General features: G+C 46.9%; 12 protein-coding genes across 12 annotated transcripts; 3 read left to right on the forward strand and 9 right to left on the reverse strand.

Annotated features, from left to right (window-relative positions):
• Positions 1 to 2,080: 2,080 nt before the first annotated feature.
• FOXG_16245 (CMGC/CDK/CDC2 protein kinase) lies at positions 2,081 to 3,178 on the forward strand (the record flags this gene model as incomplete). The annotated part of the gene is made up of 3 exons (XM_018396307.1): positions 2,081 to 2,117; positions 2,220 to 2,895; positions 2,953 to 3,178. The coding sequence occupies 3 exons, from the start codon at positions 2,081 to 2,083 to the stop codon at positions 3,176 to 3,178; spliced, it is 939 nt and encodes a 312-aa protein (XP_018256867.1).
• Positions 3,179 to 4,455: 1,277 nt separating this feature from the next.
• On the reverse strand, positions 4,456 to 4,890 carry FOXG_16246 (uncharacterized protein; the record flags this gene model as incomplete). Its single annotated transcript, XM_018396308.1, has 1 exon — positions 4,456 to 4,890. One exon carries the CDS (start codon positions 4,888 to 4,890, stop codon positions 4,456 to 4,458), a length of 435 nt encoding a protein of 144 aa, XP_018256868.1.
• A 34-nt stretch (positions 4,891 to 4,924) lies between these two features.
• FOXG_22385 (uncharacterized protein) lies at positions 4,925 to 5,413 on the reverse strand (the record flags this gene model as incomplete). The annotated part of the gene is made up of 1 exon (XM_018402793.1): positions 4,925 to 5,413. The coding sequence occupies one exon, from the start codon at positions 5,411 to 5,413 to the stop codon at positions 4,925 to 4,927; it is 489 nt and encodes a 162-aa protein (XP_018256869.1).
• Positions 5,414 to 5,529: 116 nt separating this feature from the next.
• FOXG_16247 (uncharacterized protein) lies at positions 5,530 to 6,108 on the reverse strand (the record flags this gene model as incomplete). Its single annotated transcript, XM_018396309.1, has 2 exons — positions 5,530 to 5,876; positions 5,925 to 6,108. 2 exons carry the CDS (start codon positions 6,106 to 6,108, stop codon positions 5,530 to 5,532), a joined length of 531 nt encoding a protein of 176 aa, XP_018256870.1.
• An 835-nt stretch (positions 6,109 to 6,943) lies between these two features.
• FOXG_22386 (uncharacterized protein) lies at positions 6,944 to 8,322 on the reverse strand (the record flags this gene model as incomplete). Its single annotated transcript, XM_018402794.1, has 2 exons — positions 6,944 to 7,792; positions 7,846 to 8,322. The coding sequence occupies 2 exons, from the start codon at positions 8,320 to 8,322 to the stop codon at positions 6,944 to 6,946; spliced, it is 1,326 nt and encodes a 441-aa protein (XP_018256871.1).
• Positions 8,323 to 9,134: 812 nt separating this feature from the next.
• On the reverse strand, positions 9,135 to 9,800 carry FOXG_16248 (uncharacterized protein; the record flags this gene model as incomplete). Its single annotated transcript, XM_018396310.1, has 1 exon — positions 9,135 to 9,800. One exon carries the CDS (start codon positions 9,798 to 9,800, stop codon positions 9,135 to 9,137), a length of 666 nt encoding a protein of 221 aa, XP_018256872.1.
• A 1,255-nt stretch (positions 9,801 to 11,055) lies between these two features.
• FOXG_22387 (uncharacterized protein) lies at positions 11,056 to 11,169 on the forward strand (the record flags this gene model as incomplete). Its single annotated transcript, XM_018402795.1, has 1 exon — positions 11,056 to 11,169. The coding sequence occupies one exon, from the start codon at positions 11,056 to 11,058 to the stop codon at positions 11,167 to 11,169; it is 114 nt and encodes a 37-aa protein (XP_018256873.1).
• Positions 11,170 to 13,303: 2,134 nt separating this feature from the next.
• On the reverse strand, positions 13,304 to 13,753 carry FOXG_22388 (uncharacterized protein; the record flags this gene model as incomplete). Its single annotated transcript, XM_018402796.1, has 1 exon — positions 13,304 to 13,753. The coding sequence occupies one exon, from the start codon at positions 13,751 to 13,753 to the stop codon at positions 13,304 to 13,306; it is 450 nt and encodes a 149-aa protein (XP_018256874.1).
• Positions 13,754 to 14,798: 1,045 nt separating this feature from the next.
• FOXG_16249 (uncharacterized protein) lies at positions 14,799 to 17,554 on the reverse strand (the record flags this gene model as incomplete). Its single annotated transcript, XM_018396311.1, has 3 exons — positions 14,799 to 16,975; positions 17,033 to 17,277; positions 17,331 to 17,554. The coding sequence occupies 3 exons, from the start codon at positions 17,552 to 17,554 to the stop codon at positions 14,799 to 14,801; spliced, it is 2,646 nt and encodes an 881-aa protein (XP_018256875.1).
• Positions 17,555 to 17,923: 369 nt separating this feature from the next.
• Positions 17,924 to 18,618, reverse strand: FOXG_22389 (uncharacterized protein; the record flags this gene model as incomplete). The annotated part of the gene is made up of 2 exons (XM_018402797.1): positions 17,924 to 18,391; positions 18,520 to 18,618. The coding sequence occupies 2 exons, from the start codon at positions 18,616 to 18,618 to the stop codon at positions 17,924 to 17,926; spliced, it is 567 nt and encodes a 188-aa protein (XP_018256876.1).
• A 933-nt stretch (positions 18,619 to 19,551) lies between these two features.
• Positions 19,552 to 20,560, forward strand: FOXG_22390 (uncharacterized protein; the record flags this gene model as incomplete). The annotated part of the gene is made up of 2 exons (XM_018402798.1): positions 19,552 to 19,792; positions 19,839 to 20,560. 2 exons carry the CDS (start codon positions 19,552 to 19,554, stop codon positions 20,558 to 20,560), a joined length of 963 nt encoding a protein of 320 aa, XP_018256877.1.
• Positions 20,561 to 21,642: 1,082 nt separating this feature from the next.
• On the reverse strand, positions 21,643 to 23,299 carry FOXG_16251 (uncharacterized protein; the record flags this gene model as incomplete). The annotated part of the gene is made up of 4 exons (XM_018396312.1): positions 21,643 to 22,652; positions 22,859 to 22,908; positions 22,967 to 23,065; positions 23,172 to 23,299. 4 exons carry the CDS (start codon positions 23,297 to 23,299, stop codon positions 21,643 to 21,645), a joined length of 1,287 nt encoding a protein of 428 aa, XP_018256878.1.
• Between the last annotated feature and the right edge of the window lie 794 nt (positions 23,300 to 24,093).

Below are 24,093 nucleotides of genomic sequence, written 5' to 3' on the forward strand. Positions count from 1 at the left end.
GCCAGCTGGCGACGGGGAGAGTGGCGAGTTCGACATCCTACTGGTGAAATGGAATAAAAACCACGTGTAGAAGGGATTATTTTAATGGCGCGACATTGTTGGAAAACGTGTTCCACATTGCATACGCGCGGTGGGGTCATGTGTTAGATCACGATCGCAGATACTTAGCTTTGCCGCTAATCCACCCACTATTTGCGAGTAGACTTCCATCTGCGACTATCTAGTGTAGGGTAATGGCTCGGGAAGATCTGGATTTGCCTCGAGATTAGACGATCACATGATGCATATGTAATATGTCAATTATTTCAAATTTAGAAATGTGCGATTTGATTGGATTGGAAGGAAGAATTTGACGATTTGATTGATTTGATTGGGGTGATTGATTGATTGAGTTGACATATGATGAGCGCTGGGCAAATCAATAAAGTGTTATCAAGCAAACACATACTCTCCTAGCTTCGCACGGAGATGCCTAGAATAAATAACTACCTGGACAGGATTAGAGCAGCAGAATCGGAGATGTGTAACTGTGGACAAACAGCCGAAATGATGGGACTCTTTCTATTCCGGTGTACGCAATGTGACGCGCAGCGAGATGGCATGGGACAACTCGGACAAAAAATAATGGGAAACTTCTCGTTCTTTGTGGGGGAAAGGCAGCATCGGATGGCCCTAGATGGGCACCTTGACTTACTCCCTGGACACGAAGAGACTCGATGCAAACCAAAATGGATGACTCACTGTTCAACCATATTTCGCGGCCAAATCTGACGATACCAACACCAAAGAGCCTCAATTTAGCAGACTAAGCTCTAGCTGCTAAGGATAGGACCCTTGGAGTTACTGGCATTCGAGCAGGCCTGTCACATAAGGTCAAGCGAGGCGAGACCAAACCAGCAGCTCAGAGCCTGGGGCTTCCGGGAGACGCCAGCAGAAATGCTTAGGACTAGAAATAGCCTAGCGTGTTTGGCCCTAAGACTTTAGTCGTCCCAGGCGGAATAAATTCATTCGTTCATCCTTACGTCATATTGACTTACCATTTCATCAATTCAATTCAAGTTACGGGCTAGAAGCGCCGTAATTCGATTCTCATGAAAATTGGCTTGAACTTGAATTAACCTCCGCGCTGGGTGCATCATACCACCGGCACGAGAACGCATAGAGGTACGACATTGCCGGGACTGAGTTCTCTACCGTTACATAATGGTTCGTTCATGTCGTAGACACTCCTTTCCTGCCCACCCACCTTTTTTGCCCAACAAGTACAGTAGACCTAAGTGAGTGATGGTCTGGATCCGATATTAACAAACGATTTTTTAGACTTACAATCGAGGACATCACGACAGATAGCATCGAGGATCGATTCAGATAACTAACGACAACGATTTCGACGATCTCCTTAGCTGCCACTCGACAAAAACTGTTATAGAGACCCGGTCTGCATTGCGTACCAACTTCACTCGCTCAGTGTCAGACAATTGGCTCCACAGGGATCTGAGAGGGTATCGGTAAATTGATGAGAATTATCTGAGGAGCAAGAACTCAATGACAAGATGCACCAAGTCGTGCAGCTATTTATACACAAATAAAAGCGTTACCTGTTCTGGGCAGTAGCAGCTGCCCTGCCGGCAGCTGCATTAGTGGGGCCAGGGCTTGATACGCGACAGTCAGCGAGCTTCTTGTCAATGCGGGACTTGGTAAACAAACTATTTGCAAACCACATCGAGACAGCACCCAACTTCCACCGAACTCTGAAACCTTGAGGTCATGGCCCGCAGCCATCACCGGCCCCGCAAATGGCAGCAACCGTTTATTGACCAGCAAAAACCTCTCATCTCTCATCTCTCATTCTCTCCGTTTTTCCCTATCATTTATCCTCCTCGTCTCCATTTCCTCTCCAGAGCCTTCCCTTGGCTAATCAAATCCTACCTTACAACCTGATAGGGAATAATGACGTGCGATAAAATCGTTTTCAGTAGCCTCCAAAAGCTGATCCTCTTATACAGTGATACAGTTCGCAATCTCATTCATACAATTATTCCCCCTGATCTCAACACTCTCGCCCACAAGCCCGCGCAGTATGGATAATTACCAGAAGTTAGAGAAGATTGGCCAAGGTACGACTGACCCCTAGCGCTGCGGCCCTGGCCACCATTTATGCAGCCATCGTATTTTCTAATATATTCCTACTTAATTGCCGGACTAATTAAATCTACCAGGTGCCTGCGGTGCTATTTACAAGGCTCGTGATCTTGCCAATGGGGGACGAATTGTCGCATTGAAAAAAATCCGTCTCGAAGCCGAGGGCGAGGGTGTACCGAGCACTTCCATCCGGGAGATTTCTCTCCTCAAGGAATTGCAGCACCCTAACATCTTGCGTCTTCTGAACATCGTTCACGCCGATTACCACAAGCTTTACCTCGTTTTCGAATTCCTTGATATCGACCTGAAAAGGTACATGGAGACCTTACCGGCCAGTGACGGTGGACGAGGCAAGGTGCTTCCGGAGGGATCATCGGCATATCTCATGCAATTAGGCATGAACGACACGGTGGTCAGAAAATTCATGTACCAACTTTGTGCTGGCGTTAAATACTGTCACTCCCACCGTATCTTGCACCGAGATCTGAAGCCCGCTAATCTCCTCATCGACAAGGAAGGAAATCTCAAGTTAGCCGATTTTGGGCTGGCACGAGCGTTTGGTGTGCCTCTGCGCCCATATACTCACGATGTCGTGACGCTCTGGTACCGAGCACCTGAACTTCTACTGGGCGAAAAACAATACTCGACGGGTGTTGATATGTGGTCTGTCGGCTGTATATTTGCAGAGATGTGCACTCGAAAGCCGCTGTTTCCTGGTGACTCTGAGATTGATGAGATCTTTAAAATCTTCCGGTAAGTTTATAGCCCTCGCATATGCTGTGGGTGAGAGGTCTGAATTTGATGCTCTAGCAAATTGGGCACTCCTACGGAAGACGTATGGCCTGGAGTTACCTCGTACCGGGATTTCAAGTCCTCATTTCCTAAGTGGCAACGTAACTACGACCAGGCCCTCTGCAATAACCTCAACAAAGCAGGCCTCGAACTTCTCGATATGACGCTGATCTACAATCCGGCTAGACGCATTTCGGCTAAACAGGCCTGCAACCATCCTTACTTTGAGGACTTTCTTGCGTAGTCAGGCCACCTGAAAATTTACTACAAGTAGGGGAACTGTCACATATTACCACTAGATTCGTGCGACTGGATATGAAACGTGGACCATACTTTGGGGTTGTGAATCTGATTCCATATGCTTCTCGCCTGACTCTTTTCTATGCAACTCTCCCTTGACTCTGTATGATTTTAGCAATCATATCCTCAGCAGCTGAAACATGGTATGTCAATATAAGGTTATTTTATGTTATTCTGTTATGATCTTGATTGCTAGTATTGAATACTCTCTATTCACGCGCAGTCTCCCGTTTCGGTTTCAAATTCAATAGCTGAGATGCCCATTCTCCGCTGAAACAAGGGATAAGGAAAAGAATAGAGATAGCAGATCCGAGTAATGCATTTCCATATGTCTCACTTAAATCGCGACTCACAACATAAAAACTAAGATTAGCAATAAAATACTTCGAACAACCGTTAAGTTGCCAAGGCAAGAGACTTAACGGCTGAATATCCAGCCCTCAGGGTAAATATCGCATGACGTTATCTGCAATTCAAGTGTCCTGGGAGGAACCCTTTAGAACCCCCTTCTCTTGTGGCAGGTAACCAGCTGTTAAGCCGCTCCAAACCTGCAGTAAGGGAGTTTGTTCCCTCTCACGCTTCCTGAGAGACCCAATCTAACTATATACCGTCTATCAAACCTCCCCTTTCCCTGTAGCTTATAGCAACATCTCGTTTAGTCAATATAGCGTGGTGGATACGGCGGATTGGTCAGCTGTTGAGCCTGACGGCGTTGTTGGTCGGCAAGGCGCATCTTCATCCCTACCTTATAGTTAGCCACAAACGCAGTACGCAGTAAACGCAGGCGTATAAACCTTCCGTGGGCGTGTGGTTATAGAGACTCTGACGGTCGAAAGGCGCCTCAAGGGGCAGGCCTTGCAGCGAGGTAACTCGTGAGACAACAACATACGGTAGTCTTATTACTATGCTACGCATATAGCATGATCAGCCCCGGCTAACTTTGCCAAGCGTTTCACAACTTCCTTACAATTCTACAACCACAACATCATCATCTGGCAAGATCACCACAGCACTACTCGGACAGTAAAAAGCACTCAATCAGTCGAAGGATCGCACAAGACATTCTTGAAAGGACTGGAGCCGGTTTTGAACAAGACTATCTTGTAGATTTTACTATGAAAGTTGCAGAGAGCATGCATTTTAAGTAAATCATGGAAAATGGGGACTGAATCATGTCGCAAATATCCAAAAGAAACCTCCAAGAAAGGTGAGAATGATAGCTTAAGATGCAATCGGTGAAGGCTCAACCACGACGCCGTATTTATTGCCGTCGTACATTCGTGCAGTCAACATGGACGCAACGGGACTCATGCTTCTGATCTTAGGAACAATGATACTCAGGAACCTGGCCTGAAAGCTAACGCTGACACTATCCTGGTCCACATAGGACAGGAAGCTAAAGGTGCGGGAGAACTCGCGGACGCTGCGCTCAGCAAACCAATACTTCGTCTTATCGTCATGTTTGTCGCTCTTTTCTGGCCGTTGAGGCTGCGATTTGTTGTGGTCATCGCCATCATCTTTAATAGCTCCATGCATCGATGGGCCTTCAATAAGACCTGCAGAATGGTTCCCTGAGGTATAGCTTCGCTCGGACTTTCCAAGGATGACCAGTATCTGTGGCTCAGTAAACTCGATGTGCACCTCCTTCTTGTTCATATCAGGAAGCTCGCTGAGGGATATACCACTACACTTAAATGATGTCTCCGCCAAATGGATTGTTTCCTCTTCCGCCGCCAGGGCCAGTAAGATCCCATCGCGCTCCAGGTGGTGCCTGAGGGTCGAAGCCGGATGATCCATCGCCTCCTTGACCTCCAAACAATGGGTCATCAAAGGTGGGATGCATACCCGAGCCACCGCCGGGTCGAGGTAACACTCCACCGGTGAACGAACCGCGAAGAGGATCATGGGTGCCCAGACCGGGCGGATTCAAATCATCGTGGCCGATATTGTAAGGCGATCTACCAGGCATTTGAAGGCCGCTTCGTGGAGGCCGGTTCACTTCGTACTCATCCTCAAAGCCTGGAGGGGTAAAGTCTCCCACTGGTTGAGGTCGAGGACGGGCCATCTCGGGAGGCGGAATCTCAGGAGGCGGAAGCAAATCGAGGTTTGGCATGGGATAACGACGGAAAGGCTGGTTTGGGCCCAGCGACTTCTTGGGCGCGGTGCCCGAAGCGTGCATTGGCTTCTTCAACGGTCTCGACACTGCCTTCGCTTTGAAGGTTGGGAATTAATTTCTGGATAATGTTGACTTTAAGATCATGAAGCATATCTGTCAAGGGTGATTAGCATAAGGTATTAGAAGAAAGCATGGAGAAGGGGAAACATGCCAGCGATGGCTTGCTTAGAGGTAAAGACACCCTGAAGCTTTTCAGCAATATTACTTCGATTTTCCTCATGGTCCTTGATCGTAAAATGAACAAGGAGTTTCTCAGATTTCACGACTTCGCCAATAGGTCGCTCAAAACGACAAATGTTGTTATCTCCAACCGCTTGTCCCTGAATCTCGATCCTTTGACCTATGGGATTGACACGGATGCTGAAAGCCATGGCCGACTGTTTATGCGAGTATAAAATGCTGCAAGAACCGAAGCCTGAGTTCCATTGTGGCGGTAGGCGAGGAGCCAGCGATTCGCATTCAGCTGCTGCTTTGGTGTCAGCTAAGACATGATGGGCATGGAAGGGATACTTACGCAGTTTCTTGTCCTTGTCGAAGCCTTGAAGCTTGAAGCCAAGGGCGACCAAGTAGGCATAGATAAGGAGAGCGATGACTTCATAGGGCGATGCGAGATCCGATGAGTCATCACTGGGGGGATGTGCAGGGAGAGCGTCTGCCATGCCATCGAGGATGGCGGTGACGCTGAGAGGATCTGACATTATGAGTTGTGATATCTTTGATGTCGAGTTGTTGATGGCTTTGATAAGAAGTCTCTCTCTTTTTTTTCTTTTTCTTTTGCTAAATGCCCAGTAGGTAAGGTAATGGAGACGGTACAGGTCAGAAGTTACTAGAGCGAGGCAGTGATACTGAGGCAGCCGCCTGCTTCAGTTTCGTAATTTCGGTATCCACCCGAGACCCACCTCAATGGATAAGCCAAATTTGGCGGCTATCCGGGTTGACGGATCAGGATTTATCCGACCCACAAGGAGGAAGGTTGGTGTCAATCACGTTAGCTCAATTTGAAAAATCTTAATTACTTAGCTTTCAATCAACACAACACCCACTCATGAATACGTGCCTCATGGCAACGCTCATGATATACCAACTCAATCAATCCAGCACCACCAACCAAACAATCATGCGTCTCGCAAGTTGAATTAATTGATATATTACATGAACCTCATGTGGCCGCCTAATATCGAGGCAGAAATCCAGATCGCGCCGGGACACTAACCTACACTAGATAGTCACAGATGAAAATCTACTATCAAATGCCAGCTTGGTTCGCTGTAAGCCTAAGTACCTGCTATTGTAAACTAACGCGTAGCCCCCACCACGGATGTGCACGCGCCAGCAAGACAACCCAAAGGACTGCCAGTGTCATAAAAATTCCATATCACATCCTCTCCATCCAATCAAAGATCTCTAATTGCAAATCTCAGCCCCCCTAAACAAGTTTATTTTTGAATGTTTTATACTCATGTAAGTCTAACTGCTATAAATGAACTAACAGGAATATATTTCAGAACCAAGCGACAAATGCCAAAGACTCATTTATTGATGTGACGAGTAGTTTGAAAGCGGTCCGCCAGCATGAATGGTCAGTAGATGGATGTTGTCAGAACTCACCACGCCAGATGCGTCCTCGTTATTGTTAGGATTAACATCATCGTAAGGGAATGCGTAACCTCTGCCATCAATCTCATATGAATGGACTATCCTGCTATAGTGATTAGTAGGATTTACCGTGTAGTAGGATGTTTGACCCAAGCTCGGCTCCATAAACCCGCTATCGAGTAACAAAGTAGATCGTACAAGACCAGCACACAAACGTGGAACAATAGTAGTATGACTTAGACTATCGTTCTCTGAGATAGCAAAAGGTCCACTGTTGCAGCCCCAAATGTCTTTATCGTCAGGTTTAGGGAGTCCGCGCTCGTGTCCGTCACATTTCAGTTTGTGACGTACAACCCTGCATTTGATCATGCCCGCTGTAGATTGCGTGTCTATTACGAGATCCCGAGTGGTGTATCTCTCCCAAACATGGTCAACATAGTGCTTCCAATAACTTCCAAATATTCCGGGATTGACATCATACTGATTACCGGGAGATAACACTCGGATCGGCCTTCCAGCCGTGTCTGCAATACATAGCGAGGTCCACTTATGATTGTCTAGCTTTCTCTGTTTAATTAGATCGTCACAGATCTTGATAACAGCATCTGCTTCGAGTCCTGCTGTGGTTTGGGTACTCCCATCTTTTGCAACAAGCGTCATACCAAGAACTAGACCCACAAAATCCACATAGCTTATGTTGGCGTAGAGAAGATTTCTGATGCAAGTAAATTCTACGAAACCCCAGCTCACGTTTGCGTTGGGATCTCGGAGGTTTGTGACTGAAGGCTGAACTAAGCTGTTACCATCACCTATATCGACGACGAAAAATTGCAGATCACCATTCGATTCGAAAAGTAGATGCGGCCAGAACGAATAAAGGAAGGGAGTGTAATACTCAGCGATTCACCCTTCGAAGGTAGGGATATGGCGACATCATTTGTGACTTTGACAGGTAGGCGAGACCCTCTAGCGTCAGGATAAATAAGCTTGCCATTGTCGAGAGCGAAAAATACCTTGCCGCCGGCGTCCAAACCGGTTATATAGGCTTTTACACTGCTTTTATTGAAATTATTAACCAGTTTTATCGGTAAAGGACCCGCGTCTAAGCCACGACCTGTTAGAAAAAGACGCGTAGTCGTGGAGAGCGTTTCAGAGAGCAGATTGTCGGTGGTGACTTCAACGTCCTCGAGTCCTCCTGGGTCAACCTTGATGAACCCTTCTGGCGTGAAAAAACGTCTATGTGGGGATGGAACAGTGCTGGATGCAGTTACCAACGACGTTTTTAGCAGAACAACTAATAGGAAGATGATACGCATAGCAGAGTAACAACGGCTAAAAATTTGAACTGGAACACGAGACGGGGCACGATCAATGTATGACCGACTTGGGTTGCTATGTTCATCGATTTAGAGCGGAATGCACGTATACTTATACAAGCAGGTGGTGAGAGGAGAACTGTTAGGGACTCATGACTATGGCCTATTAACGGCCGCTGGTTTACCTAGCACTATGATTTTCAAATCATTTCTGCTCGAAAGCTCTGTAACATTCCCGCCCTGCGCCGGCAACATGAAGAATTTTTAAGTTCCTCACCTTAATGTATTTGCCTTAGCCGCAGAGCCCATGTGGCATCGAATATCTAGTGGGGAGAATAAGTGTCAGTCTGTAATAAGTGTGGCAGCCCATCCAGCGTTCTACTTGGTGAATACCCGCACTACTTTAGGTGTACATGTGGAGGTGGACTTTTGGACATCCTCTTCTTAGTGCTGTCTCCTACGTCAACTTTTCCGCTCACTGTATGCTTTTGTGTCTTCCGCCCGCTGCTTTATTTTCTTTTCGTGGTTGGAAAAGAAAACTTGGCGGATACCCGACCTCTGGTTCGAGTGTTCAACCGCTGTCAAAGGAACGCTCTTAAACTTAACTTATAAGCTACGTCAAATAGATGTTCCCGGTATTACAGAAGGCAAAAGTTTCTGGGCTCGGCACAGACAGAACTCAAGGCTGGCTCTAGTCTTGTGGCGGTAAGAGATGGCCCTCGGGAGGCAAAATGGGCAATGGACCACTGCCAACTGGTTATCCGACAATACACGGATCGCATTTAATACATAAATTCATCAGACTACGTGATTCAGTACTCAGCGTAGCGAACCATCATACCAGCGCGCATCCCAGTAACCTCCTTCCCTCCTGTTCTACTAAGTACAATCTCATTTAGCCGCTGGATAATTGCGTGTTCGTAGAGCTTTGGCCTATCATTTGCCACCATGTTTCCAAAATGCTTAGTAAAATAGTTGAAAGTCTGAGTGGCTGCGGTCGCAAGATCAGCTCTGTGCTGACTTTCGTACGACGAATGTCTACCGAGGACATCCAAAATCTCCCATTTGTCAAGAATTATGTTGGCATATCGTATGAGTACTATGTTCAAGCTATTGAGAACCATCGTGTAGTGTTGGGTCCGGTATTTAGAGCTGGGCTTGCATGATGGCTTGTGGCGCTGGGAAAGATCGGATTTTTGGACGCGACGTGATTTGGCTTGGCTCGGATCAACAACAGAGTTTGTCGGTATGGCCGGTAGCTTCCCAGACGATCGAGTAGGTCTGGCTCTTGCGGATGTGAGGGCTACTATTCGTTCGGATCTTCTGCGTCCCTTGGGATAACATTGTTGCTGTTGTCTCAGCTCGGTGGAGATGGAACTGAACGAATTGGCGGACGGGCCATTGTGAGTATGGTAAAGCTCGACCTTCGTCAAAGACGATCTAGATGAGGGGTTCCCAGAGCTTCTGGTAATTGCCATCGTGGTTGAGAGACTTGGCTTAGTTGAAGTCTCCAGCTGGCCTGGGTTGTTTGTTGAGCCTGGTTCGTGATGTTCTATGCTGCAATTCAGCAATTACTTGTTGTTCAGTGGGCTTCGCGTCACACCCGATCGCGTCGTGGCGAAAGGCTCAGACGCCGTAACAAGGTGCGAGTGTTTGAGGGGGCAAGTGGTGAATCAAAGCATGGGAAGATATGAGAATTTATTGGTTGCTGCAAACAATTCCGACGCTTGTTCCAGGGGACGCTGCTCGGCCACTTGAAAATCCGGCAGGCGCTTTGCGCCTCGAAATTGATTCCTGAGGTAATCATTGGCGTGACAAAATTACGCCAAGTGGGGAATACTAGTCTGCAGTCCCTGGTTACTGTGAGACAGGCGCACAGTTCTGGCATGGTCAGACCCTTGTAGCAATGTCTTTATGATTACAACAGAGCAACAAAAGCAAGAATCATGGGTTCATATCTGTCTCTGCAATTGAATTGGTTCTGCAGGACGTTGCCTTTTCAATGGAATGATATGTCTGCTACGTACCATGATGACCGGCTAAACCGTAAGCAGCCTCGGAGCTCGGTCAATAATGTTCTAAGTACTTATGGGGCATTCCCAGGCATCTCTAATAGTCAACTACCCATAATGCCCCTTACTAACACTGGGACCTTCCAGCCCCCTAAGCAGCTGTTGCAAGCATATAAAATCAAAGAGCCAGGTGCTTACATTGGTGTTACTCCAGAATTCAATGATGCGACGACGTGATTCATTTTCCAAATTATTACGTATCGAGGTCATACATTGAATACCAAACACGAATAAGTCAAAAGGGCCTGGTTCTGACTCTTTCGTCTAGCCACAAAGGACCCATTCTGCCTTGAGTCAAGAAGCACTTCAGACGCAAGATTTGGGGAAATCCATCCGGTTTTAGACCGTCGCTATCTCGGCGCTCGAGAAAGCTACAGAATAACTAGGGGACCCTATTTCCGTTCATCACATCCAGGAAGGTCCAAATACCTCAATCCGACAAGGGATGGGGGCGGCGTAGCTCGTTGGTGTGGCTCTCCGATGTCACGTTGCAAAAGATTTTTTCGGGCTGGAATTGAATTTTGGAAATAGGTAGCAGCGTACGTCAAGGATGATGATGCACTCGTTGGTCTTCATTCATTACCATTGAGCTCAAGCGAGTTTTTATACTTATCAAGCTCCTATGTTGTTCTTAGCAACATTGCCTCCGCCCGCGTGGATCATGATGATCAGCCGTGAGGCCAATGGCGTCCTTTGGTGCAGCTGCTCGCAGGAAGCAGTGCGCTCGCAACCCGCAAAGGGCAGCTTTGACCCCCTCGGCGCAGCTGAGGTGTAGCTAATCTCTATTGGGTTGATCTTCCAAGACCCGATTCTCCATCCCCGAAGGCCTAACGGCCTGGAAGTGTGTAAATTGAATTGTGTTAGGATACCGGTATATTTGTACAGGGTCAGGATCTCTCTAGGACTCAGACAGTCAAATTGGCCATTCTTGAGGCTAATGAGCCTTCATAACTGCCATCAGAAAGAATTCAGAGAGTTGACCTTCGTTACATCTGTTACCAAAGACGCACGGTTTTGGGTTGTAGCTACTTGCGATCTCAGGGGTCACGGGCCTATTTTAGGTGTCTAAAGCTGCTTGATTAATCTAGGCAAGAGAATTTTTGGCACTATCTTCAGAATCCTCCTCATTAAGTCCCTAACTGGCAATGGTTCACCGTTCTAGCGGCTAACTTATCTTCATGATCAACCTGGAGCACACTACGTCGTTTCAGCACGCGGCTGACCGGGAGAAAGATCCAGAGGTGAACGGCAGCACTCAATGTCTTACGCGTTACTCTGTTCCAACCGAAGATATCTTGTTCATTCCGTGCGCGACGTCGTTCTACACAAAATTCCAGTAAGTTTCATGTATATCGGAATAATAAGATTCTCTTTAGTGAACGAATAACTAACCTTGTATCGCATAATAACAAAATGTGATTATCAGCAGACCAACAAGCACTGCAGCAATAATGATCGCAACTTTTGCGCCTTTGGATAAAGAGCCTTCGGGCGCACTAGAGCTACTGCTCTTTATGGGATGGTGTGCTGAGTGGCCTTGAGGCTTAGCCATGATCGACCTGTGGGATGGTCAATTTGCCAACCACTTGATGTATATATACTTTCAAACGTCATATTAGGCTCTTAGTCTGAGAACGGTCAGTAATAGTAGCGAACCCTGGTGTCCATACCATACCATGCCATATACCCTAAGTAAAGTGATTAGTGAGGGTAGGAGCACAGGCCACAGCGGTGGCCACTGTAGTTTTTACGATGTACAAGACCAAACATAAGAATAAAAACCTCATACAGTAAAAACAGGCCAAAGCAGTTCTCAGTCAGGCATTCTCTTCCTCCGGGCGGTAGAGAATAGTTCTTAGAAACAGGTCAAAAGCTGGCAGCTTGTTGAATTCTGCTCAAACCAATAACGTCCCAAGCAAGTCTAGGCATGTTAGCACCATATGGCCACAAGTCCAGGCCTATGGTCAATGTCTACTTAACGACGCAGCTGCGCGAGAGGAGGTGTAGCGAGAAACCCCATGTAATGGAATATGTTCTTCCCTTTTGGACTCTTCTGGGCCCGCATACTATTTTCAAGGACATAGAGTTTGGCTTAACTCCCTATCGATATCTTGAAATCATAGCAGGCCAAGAGCCGTCAACTTACGTTGTCGCGCCATGAGTAGGCATTCAGAAGATTGGTCACTGTTCGAGTGGACATGTAACCCATGCCCTCCGTCAAAGGCGGAAGACGAGGGCCATATTGCATGAAACATACGACAAAAGAAAGTACTAACAACCTACTTTGAATCTCGTGACTAGATTTACAGAAAGCACCCCAAAGCATGTCTTTTCTGGGCCTCGATTACCTAGCCTGAGGAGTATAGCCTAGAGGCATTCCTACGGTTCAAGGAAAGTTCCAAGCAAGAATATAATACAATAGCCTTGATGATTGCAGATTTGCAAAAGGGCAACGAGACCTCAACTCCAGAAATATTATTTCAGTGCGTTGCGGTATCTGACTACATGAGAACGTTACCCTCCTCAGCACAACTATGCTCCTCCTGTGCAGAGGCAATCCTTGAGGTTGCCGATATCATCTGGAGACGTTGCCAAAAACATATCTTCTGTAAGACTTGCTATGACGAATATCCTTCCGAGAGCCTGAAGTCAATCTATTCCTGGTGTCCTTGCTTTGATCCTATTGGTTTAGGATATATCGGAACGTATGAGACTTTTCCAGCGGCGAGCTTGCTCAGACTAGGTCTTCTCGAATAAGTGGAGTATCCCGCTTGACCAACAGCTATTTGACCTCACTGCAAAATGTTGAAGCAGCAGTCGCCCTCACAAAAAATCGTCGACAGACTGGCAAAAGTTTCCAACTAGACGACGTTAGAACTCAGGAAAGGCTTCAAGTTAGTCACTATATTTCAACTAGTAGCAGCGCGTAGGATCTGGATAATCTTTTCATGACGATGTAATGATGCTAGATGTAGGGCTGTTGCGCGCCCTCCTCTTTGTGCACCAGCATCGGCGCCTTCGACGAGAAGAAACTGAACGATATGTATATGCCCTCCAGATGATGCTAGGCAAAGGGCTTCGTTTAATGTCGATCGGATTGTGCATTCGCACTCTATGTCATGGGCAATACATTGCCATTTGTGAGCGCCGATGGCTTTCCTGACCGTATTTAACCTTCCTTTCTTTATAGCCCAGAGTAGGGCAGCTGGGCTGTCGCTTTTCGTATCGCGGTAATATAAGATGTCGTCAATGATGGGGTAGATTTGCTTGCTAGTACGAAGCAAAGTGGCAAGTTCTTTTGGCTCGAGGAAAGTAGCAATTATGAAGTAAAGTTCTGGCGGTAAGGTAAGAAGTGCCATTTCGTTTCTTGGAAGTTGTTTCCAGCTATAGCGGGGACAAGGCCACGGGGAAAGGGTTTAGACAGAAATATGGCATAACTCAGTGAAAATAATCTAGACAAGACATGACAGGCAGAGATCGTAATAAAACAGGTTAACTACCAGCTTGCTAGGTGGAATCTTTGGGCCGGTTAGACTTCTCTGAACAAATTCGCATGGTACGCAACAAGCCCCTGCTTTGCGTCCGGAATGGGACCTTGTAAGCTACGTACCCTAGGCATTATTTGTAGGTGCTCTATAACATAGCTATTTCAGTCTATCCCTTTCATACAAATGGTCCGTCCAAAACGTTCTACTGCCGGAGTACTTGTGGGGCAGAACTCATCGAAGAAGAAAAAGAAGAAGGAAGGCTAGAAAAAAAGAGAGCTTATTGAGAACTGAGGTTTTAACCTACAACAAGAGAAATACTTCCCTCAGTCTAGCCGATCCCAATACGGAATCATCTCAGCCACAACAAGCCACAGTAGCATCGATTTAATGCTTCAGTACTCCGTACATTCATCATCCAACGAGGACTTTAAATCCCTTTTACTCTCCTAATTTTAAACGTACAACTAGCGATCTTTAACGTAACACGCCTCTGAGCCGGCTGTGTGGATGTCAATACCTTGTCATGCCATCTCTTCAATTCCCCCAGGCCCAGTAATGTAATAAAAACTGCTGACTACTCGTCCTTGCAATGCTCTCCTTCTCTCAAGTGTGCAGTCAAACTCTCAAAACGTATCCGGATGCTTTCCATCTTACTTGACTCTCTTGGTGCTTGGCCCTTGCCTGAAGAAAGCTTTAGGATCGCCGAGTGGCGTTTTAACTATGGTTTAGATGTGGCCGGGTAACCACAATATACCCATCTGTAACACTACAAATGTATGCAACAACAGAATGTCTTGAACAGTTCCTCGTAGCATCGACGGCCACGTCAAATGCAACATTTTGTGCTTGATAATAAAAAATCCACTGCGCTACAAGCATTAACTTCGAAGAGCCACCGTGGACTGGTTGCTCTGGTCTATTTCGTAGACTTGTATCCCCAGAGCCTTTTACGTTCCCAAGCCCACCACTGAGCCACAGCATCAGCTTGTACAACCCATTGCGACGCTTCCTCGCCATAGAGATTCCTCACATCACCAACTAATTGTTCCATTGACCATTTCTCAAGAGGCTCAAGCTCGAGCGGGTCGTTCTTCAAGTCGGTGAATCTCCACTGAGATGCACCGTCAAGAGGTATGACAAGCCTCCAGGGCGCATCTGCGGACGTCACTGAGAGCATACTCGCCCCGCTGTTGATGACGCCAAAGTTCCATGCACGACGGCCGTTCCGAGAGCTCTTATATGGCCGGATGAGCGATTGTCCTTCATAATCGTGAAGGAGATCAGATGCTATGGTCATGTCCTTACGGTTAAGCGAGCCGGTGTTAATGAGCAAGTCCAAGATCGTGGGAAGAATGGAGATTGAAGTTGTATTCGCTTCGTACTGCACGCGAGGGATATGAGGATGCCTGAACGTGATGGGCACACGAAAGTTGCTGACATGGCCATTCTTGTAGGTTCCGGTCCTGGTGGTGATATCCTCTTTGAATGCCTGCCCATGGTCTCCGACAAGGACCACGAGAGTTTCGTTGGCAATACCGTGTTGTTCGAATAACTGCAGAAGCTCACCGAGCCATGCATCCTGGAACCTCACAGTATTCAAGTAGCTGTTGAAGTCTCTATGCCATCCCATCTTTCCTTGTGTATTCACATACTCGATCTTTTTGGAATCACGAGGTAGTCCCCAAGGGTGATGGGTTGTGCTAGTGAAATGGGAAAAGAACATTCTCTTCTTCTCCCGTTGCACTTTCTCAATCAGCTCTCGTACGTGTGTCTTTAAAGTTGTTTCAGGGTATCCAAAATAGTTGATTACTTCCAAATCGGACCGTGTCTTAGCCCGTTGTTCCAAGACATCCTTAGCTACGATCTCTTCGAAACCCATCTCATTGTTGAATATGTCCTGGCGATCATACTTGTCTGTTATAGATTGAAAGAAGGCTGTGAGCCATTTCTGCTCCAGGAAGTCGTTCGAAGCCGTCTTAGCCCCCTTATTCTGATTGAAGAGATGTAGGATTTGTGAGATGCAAGGTTGGTAACTCTGCGCTTCAGATTCTTGAAAGCTGTCGACAGGCATAGGCCAGACTCCACAGTGAGTCGCAGCCAAGCTCTTGAACGAAAGAGAAGCGGCAGTGAAACCACCTATGACGTTGATGCCACCGTAACCATCCTGCGTTGTGTCATTCCACTCTGGTATTGGTACCTTGGCGAGATCCGAACCATTTGTTCTTTTCCAGCAGCCCGCTTTTCCAGTGATCTTCTCCGCCACTGGAGTTAGTTGGGATAAAAGCGCATTGACACCATCTCCGTCTTTTCGTCCCTTATAAGAATCCAGGATGATGTTGTGAATGTCTGACCCCTGTTGTAGGGGAAAGAGCTCCTCTCTAGTGCTTTCGAGCATGATGAGAGCAATGTGCTTGATCTTGACTGTCCCATTCCTAAATGAATCACTAAGGATGTCCAAGATTTCTTCATCCTGATTGGTGATCCGAAGTGGGTCGTTCACTGGATTGTAAAACGTACCATCGACCTTTGTTTCGTGGCAGATACGACCAGTGCCACCACCATCCCCTACCTCTCTATCCACTTGGTTCGAATGATTTGACGATAGCCATTTGCAAAAACCAGCAGGAGGTGCCTCCGGTAACCAAGTCGGTAGACGGTCTCGATACAACTGGGCCAGAATGCTGTTATCACCTGGTGCCCATCCTTTGAAGTACCCTTTGGGCTTTTCCCAGTTTGTCGTATGGATAAGTTGCGGAAAGGGCCAGGGATTCCTGTTCAAAGTATAGCGATTGGCCTGGCCGTCACTGTGCGAGCCGATCATCTGCAGCATCGTGATGGGTAGGCTCGCCGACATTTGAGAATATGGTGAGGATGGGCGGAGACTGGCTGTCAAGGCTAAGTAGAGGAATATGGTCAGGGCCAGAATCTTGGGGTATCTGCGCGAGCTCCCGGTATTGGCCTGGGGCGGTAGGTCAAGATAGACCTTTCCATGGCTGTTACCGGTTTGGGAATTGATGAAGCTCTGATAGTCATACGCGTCCTCGACACTGCGACAACCACGACTGCATTTGCACATGTTCCAGAGCTGTGGTGCTTTCAGAACTATAAGTTAGCTTTTGCGGGAGACTATGTGGAGTCATGGATATTTACCTCGAAACAATGGTGCCGTAAGCATGCTCAGAGACCTGCCAGCGTACTGGTACAGATACGTCTGGGAAAACCACGAGATACCTAAAATGAGAACTACACAGACGATAGCGGAATTGGATCCACTGAGCAAAAGTCTGATGCCATCCTTATCGCGAACATATCTCTGTGCATTTGTCCACGTAACCTCGGTGCCAGTCTCGTAATAGAATGTTGCATGGAAAGCTGTTGCGACGAGCAGGATGAGCCTGATAGTTCATAAGCATTCAATTACAGGCAATTATAGACGTTTACCACATACGAGAAAGTGCAGCCTAACAAACGGCTTATGTAAGTGATGGTGGTCCTTTTCCGGGACAGGAATAGTCGTGACAGACATATAACCAATATGTCTGGAACGAGAACCGATGGCAGGAAGAGTATGAGGGCAACGTGCGGCACAGTTCCAACATATGTATATAGGTGAATCAGTTTGGACAGGCACGTGCAGACAACGATGATGGAGAAGCTGAGTGAGACAACCATCATAGCTACACAAGACTGTCTTAACGAAGTGCGCTAGGGATTTGTAACATGGGAAACAATATATCGTAGTTCTAGTGCCATTCACGAGTGCATGGAAGTCTTGCAAAGAAAGGCCACCGTGCTGTAATATCGCTAGTACATTTGTATGTTGGCTGATAGCTCCTGAATGGCTTCTCGGGGTTATTTGTATGTACATACAATGCACACATTACAAGCCCTTCTCAAGGTCATTGCAAGAGTGGGGTCTTCTACTTCCCTAGCTTTATTTCCATTGGCTAATATGCCATAATAGGCCTGGCTTCCCATAAACATCATTTCCGGCCGCACTTTGCTTGGTGATGAATTTTGGACCAAGCCTTAACTGCACATTCATGGCTCTTTCCCGCAGCTCGATCGCTTGAAAGCTCTCTGATGCCATTCTGGGTTGATAACATTCTGGCAATTCTGAACAATTTCTGAAAACATAGTAAAGCTGAAGGTTACATTTGGCGGAAGTAGCTTGGATTTCAATATCGCATGGTAAAGCTGTTCAGCATGGGCCTCTTCAAGGGAATTCATACCCGTAGCGTCAACCATGAAACCACATATGCTCTGATTCTTAAAAGATGAGTACTGGTTGTTGAACTGATCCCAAAAGGCACTTTCTTGGCCTCCAGACGCTTCAAATAAGCCATGCGCAAGTGCTATTATGTGGTCGGCTTGCGCGTGATCGACTGATTCCGGATCCGGCCCGTCATCTTTCTCAAAGAATGTTCGCAGCATGGATATCTCATCTCGTGCCAATAGCTCTCTAGCTTCTTTTGCATTGTAATCAGGATATAGACTTAGCGCCAAGATCTGAAGATATAAGCAAAACTTAGATACAGTCGACCTATCGGCTTCCTAAAAGCGTACGGTTGTGAGTTGCTCTGAAGTTTGGATGCCATACTACACAGTACTCCAGCATTGCCTGGAATTGTACATACCTTCAAATTCTCCCTGAGCGCGACCCATTGAGCCATCATCCTATCGGCGTGTTCTTTCAGTGTTTGTTTCTCAATCGACGTTAAGCCCGTGCGATCCATGACTTAGTATAGGTGCACCAGGACATCGCTCGCACCAGAAGAGGTTGGTAGTCTTTTGAGCTTGTCCTGGGGCGAGTCGAATCCAAAATGAGTTGCATGACGTTAAGTTTCAAGATTAGCCATCTGGCGGATTTCTGCCGGGGAAGCCCGTATCCAGCAGCCTGGCTATCTGCGTCTTCTCCTTTTCTTCTGCATAGCAACAAACATGGTGACCGACTACCTCAAGACTCATCATCGTTAGCACCATTGCCATAGACCTCTATCTCAGTCGTTGCCGCATATGTCTGCCTGTCTGCCTGTCTGTACAGTATCGATGAGGGGACTAGTTCCACGTCTGTTGACACACAGCAAGGTTGAATATGGACTTTGGGTAATTTGAATCCAGTTTCAACAACGTGTGGTGAAGCAGGGGTTTAAAGAGCGGAGGACAAAAACAAGAAAATGAATGTAAGCATTAGTGACTTCTGTAGTGCTCTGTCGGCCAAACCAAGTCGTTAGGCGAGGTATGGAAAGACTATCAAGGGAAAACAAGACAGAAATGGCCGTTGAGTCGGGCAAGATAAGTTCTTTACTTGAGATTAATAGCATATGACATACTATAACTTGCAAGTGTATTCTCCGACTTTTTGATGGTGACAATATAGTCCGAATGCGACCTCTGATGACCTTCCAGCCTAATACGGCCGAATACATCTCTCCGTCGATTTCACCTCTTCGCTTTCGTGACGTGCCTCGTATTCCTTCTTCATATGATTAGATCTAAACCTTATAAGAGACGAAATTGAGGGCTTTGCTAGTGACAGCATTGATGCAAGGCTGTTTCTAAAGCATCGGCTTACAACCCGAGCATATTCAATGCCAACGTTATAGCTGGTCCTTGTAGCCCATTCTCTACGGATTCATCCAGCCATTTCAAATACCCGACTTGAAAATATGGTCGACGAGCTTGGGATCGAGGATTCTAGAGTGACATGGCACACAGCAACAATCCGCCACAAAACTTACCATTACATGAAAGCCGACCCGGATAATGAACCCCTCGCGACAATTGTCCTTCTGCATGGATTTCCTGATTTGGCCTTCGGCTGGCGGTATCAGATCCCTTGTCTGCAATCTCATGGATATCAGATCATCGCGCCAGACATGCTTGGTTTCGGCCTTACCAGCGCCCCTAGTCAGCCAAGCTCGTACGCCTTGAGGAGCATCGCCGAGGACATCAGAGACCTGGCAAATCTTGTCGCCAAAGATAAAAAAAATCATCCTCGGCGGACACGACTGGGGCGGCGCGGTGGTTTGGCGCATGGCTCTGTGGTTTCCCGACCTGGTCCAGGGTATTTTTAGCGTCGGCACTCCGTTCATCCCGCCCTCGCGCATCTATCGTTCGCTCGATGACGTCACGCAACGCGAGGGTATGAAGAGCTTGAGGTATCAGCTGCAGTTCCAAGGCGCGCTGATTGATAAGGAGATAACGGATGAAACAAAGATCCGGCAATTTCTTAATGCAATGTTTGGCGCGAAGAGTCCAGAAAATGAAGTTGGCTTCCATGCAGCAGAAGGCATCCTGTTTCACAATCTACCCAAATTGAACCAATCCCAGTTGCTGTCGAACGTTGAGATGGATTATTACGTCTCTAGATATTCTCTACAAGGACAGGCTAAACTTGAAGGACCACTCCGCTGGTATCGCACACGGGCTCACAACTACCTCGACGAGTTACGGCTCTTACTGAAGCCCCTCAAATTCCCAATGCCGGCATTGTTCCTAGCTGTCACCCGGGACGAAGTGTTACCGTCAAGCATGTCCGAAGGCATTGATCAATACTTTGAAAACCTGACTCGCAGAGAGGTGGATGCGTCTCACTGGGTACTATGGGAATCGCCTACCAAGGTCAATGAGCAGATACTAGCGTGGCTAGAGATGGTGGTACAGCACAAATCATAGGAGCACTGCTATATACGTAAGGATCTTTGTAGGCATGCGTATTGGCTATTATAAACGAGTCATTCTACCGGACTGTTCGTCGCGAAGGGGACTGGTCCATTTGAGTGTGGAGCAGGCTCCAGAAATTAAGTTGATGTGTGAGAATTGCTGGTTCATGTAGACGAGCTGCGAGGTTTAGAGCAGCATGGCTACCTAATAGTACTGCTGGCCGCAGCGCTGCACCAAATGACATTCTATGTTGACTTGAGGCTGACTCATTTGGACGTACAACCATCTCGTCTTCCCGGTTGCAGGTTGAATAATAAATGTCTGGTATGCCCATCATTTCGCCTGGTGCTGAACTGGGCCCCTTTGTAGTTTTCTCGATAGTATTAGAGGAAACTTATGTACTTATCTAGTTATTTAAAGCTTTTCACCATACACTTTGAATTATCGTCCTCGAAACTGCGATTGGCTCGTAGGATGAAATACCTCTAATTATTCTTTTCCCCCCAAAAACTTGATTAAATGAGATTCTTCTGCTTCAGTTCATACACTACAATTATCCTACCAATTTCGCTACATCAACTCGAGGCTATATTCGCTTATCAATTGAGTATGTACCCTAAACTGAAGGTTGCATATGAAATTCACTTGGACGGACTTTAAGTTTATTTCTTACCCCATCCACGAACATCTAGATCGGTGAACGTGTGCTAATTCTATGTGTCGTACTGCAGCTGCCATTCATTTTTCTACCAATTACCAAACCATGGTAATTAGATGGGATCGCTTGTCAAAAGTGATAATGTCTCGTACCTAATGTAAGAGTCAATCATTGAGAAGAGGTACATTTGCCGACGACAAAGCCAAATTCCGCCAACAATCCTTAGCTTGTCCCCATTTGCAGCTCAGCCAACACGGTAGCTTGAAAGTTGTGAATCTCTTTCAAGCCCTAGGTACCACGCAAGATGATCAGGATTGGAACGAAACGCACGGGTCTCCATCATTCGAAGCCCACTCAATGTAGATTACTCGATATCAAGTCGCAGCTTTTGCACATTAAGCCATATATATATTCCGCCGCTCAACTACCCCCTAGATCATACCCCCGCTTCCATGCCGGAAGCAATGTTTTTGTATCTTGAATCAGGATAAACAAGCAAGTTTTCTGTTTGATCGAAATTTCCCAAAGATCTGAAGCTCGTTCCCACCAATGATTCTTGTCCTCTCCCATCTCCTGATGCTTCCCAAAACATAGCCCCTCCCAGGCCTCGCTGCTTCAAGTAGGACACCTTTTTCTGGATAGTTTCTGGAGTATCGTACGAGCAGATGCCTCCGCCAGATTGATACTTGCCGTAGTATGCTTGCGCCTTCCCATCGTACATTATTTCGAGACCTTGTTTGGATAAAGCTTTGTAGTCCCAGACACCAGCCTCCCAGCTACCTAGCGCCTTGTTGGGAAGGCCTACGCCTGAGTGCGGTTCCCCCATACCCGATGCACCGATGAAGGATCTTCCATACGCAGGCATGCCGAGGATGAGTTTGTGAGAAGGTACCCCGGCATCAAGGTAGGCTTTGACGGCATCATCAGTATTGAATGGAGTAGACTGGGGAATATCTGTGTTTGCATAGAGATTAGCGCTGTGACCAGCTACAGAGCTCCAGGATCCGGCATAGTCGTAAGCCATAAGATTGATGTAATCGACTATACGGCCAAGATCTGCGAGGCGTAGCTTGTTATAATGACTCGAACCCGCTGGAGCGGCGATGGTAAGCTGAAAGTGATATCCTGGTGCGTGCTTAGAAGCGTAGGCATCGAGCTCGTTCCGAACCGCCTGAAGGAGGAGTACCATATTGGCTGCATCTTCGTCACTAGCTGGGTACTCCCAGTCGATATCGATACCGTCAAAGCCCCAGTCTTTCAGAAGAGTGACTGCCGACTTGGCAAAGGTAGATCGACCGGCGGCACTAGCTGCAGTAGTGGCGAAATTTGTAGACCAAGTCCAGCCGCCGATGGATAGCAGGACCTTGAGGTTGCGGTGCGCCTTTTTCAGGAGAAAGAGCTGCTTAACGCATCCAAACGCATTATCTTTATCGCTTTCGAGCCAAGCTAGAGAGAGGGGATAGGTCCTCTGTTAGCAAACGAGTTGATCCAAGTTTGAGCTTTGGCAAGTTATACTGGGAAACGGGCTGGAATAGCTAGGGAGGATTGATGGGTTCTGCGTTTGCCATGCAAGATGCATTTGCAAACCGCAAGCGCCAGAGATGGTGGATGACGGTAGAAGTCAAGTTTGCTGTAGGTGTGAAAAAACTTACAATCCCCTTCGTAATGTTTTTCCAAATCTGCGTATGCATCGCCCGTGAATCTAAGAAGCGTTAGGATCGAAGCTTCCGATATTGCTATTTTCTTCCGAGCGAACGTACACAGTGCCGTCCTCCTGCACATTCATAAAAGCGTATAGCACATGTGTTATGCTGGAGGCGGGGAGATCCTGTGGTTGGAAATCTCGCTCATATATCCCCCTAAGATACGTTTACGATCAGTATCTCGTCTCGTTCAATCTGATCCGGTCATGGCTGCGGCAGGCTTGCCAAGGCTTCAATTGCATGGAAATTGGGGCTGCCATACCAGTTGACAAAGTAGACCATGTTGGCATATTTTACGTCGCTCTGAGAAGGTTCCCTCTGATACAGTTGTAAGGCGTTAGGTTCTGCGACGCTAAGCATAGACTGAATCGCAATGGCCAAGACGGCCATTTTCAAGTAATGAGCCAGCATAGTGCAAGCAATATGTTTGTTGAATACCTGTTTGATCTTAGGATGGAATGAGCGGATGTAGAAGCTAGAAACTGATGTGATTTAACTTACCGTACCTCTTATGACCCCGATGATGAATGGATGCAGAAACAGATTATATTAAACAGATCCCATAGAAAAAGCAGAAGAAATGTTTCTTTTACTCCACACTAAAAGATATACTAAAGTAGGGATGAAAAGGACTCGTCCTTTTTTAGCTGGTGGTACTTGGCGACAAAGGCTGTCGGTACTTTTGGTAGTTAGAAACCTAGTACTCCATATATGGCCATTGTTGGTGTATCTCATGTATAGGAGAGACACGTTTACAGGATATTTCGACGAAAATAGACTTTATTGAGGCATGTCTTTTAGGCGCATACCGAGCTGAGGCGGAACCTAACCCGTATATCGTCTTCAAGCCGGAGAAAGGGGGTCCAATCTCCGAGGAATTGGAGAAATCTGACTGAAACGGTCACCTGGGACTACAAAGAGGATTCGAAAATCGGTGTCACGTCTGCAACCAGTCCGGGGCACGGATATGGATGGAGGACTACAGCTAATTATTACTCTATTCGGTAACATTGTGTTAGAGAATGCAGATTCTCTGTGAAGGCTGGCCCATGAGGGGCGATTGTGAATCTTCGATAAGCTAATAGACGTTTTCTGACGTAGTGCGGTATGGTTGTCCTGCTCAACGCTCTATATCACATGTTGCACCTTGGACAAAGAAGATCAAGTGGTTTCGCGAGTTTTCT

Source organism: Fusarium oxysporum, chromosome 6, assembly GCF_000149955.1.
Source record: "Fusarium oxysporum f. sp. lycopersici 4287 chromosome 6, whole genome shotgun sequence".
In the NCBI taxonomy this organism is placed as follows: Eukaryota; Fungi; Ascomycota; class Sordariomycetes; order Hypocreales; family Nectriaceae; genus Fusarium; species Fusarium oxysporum.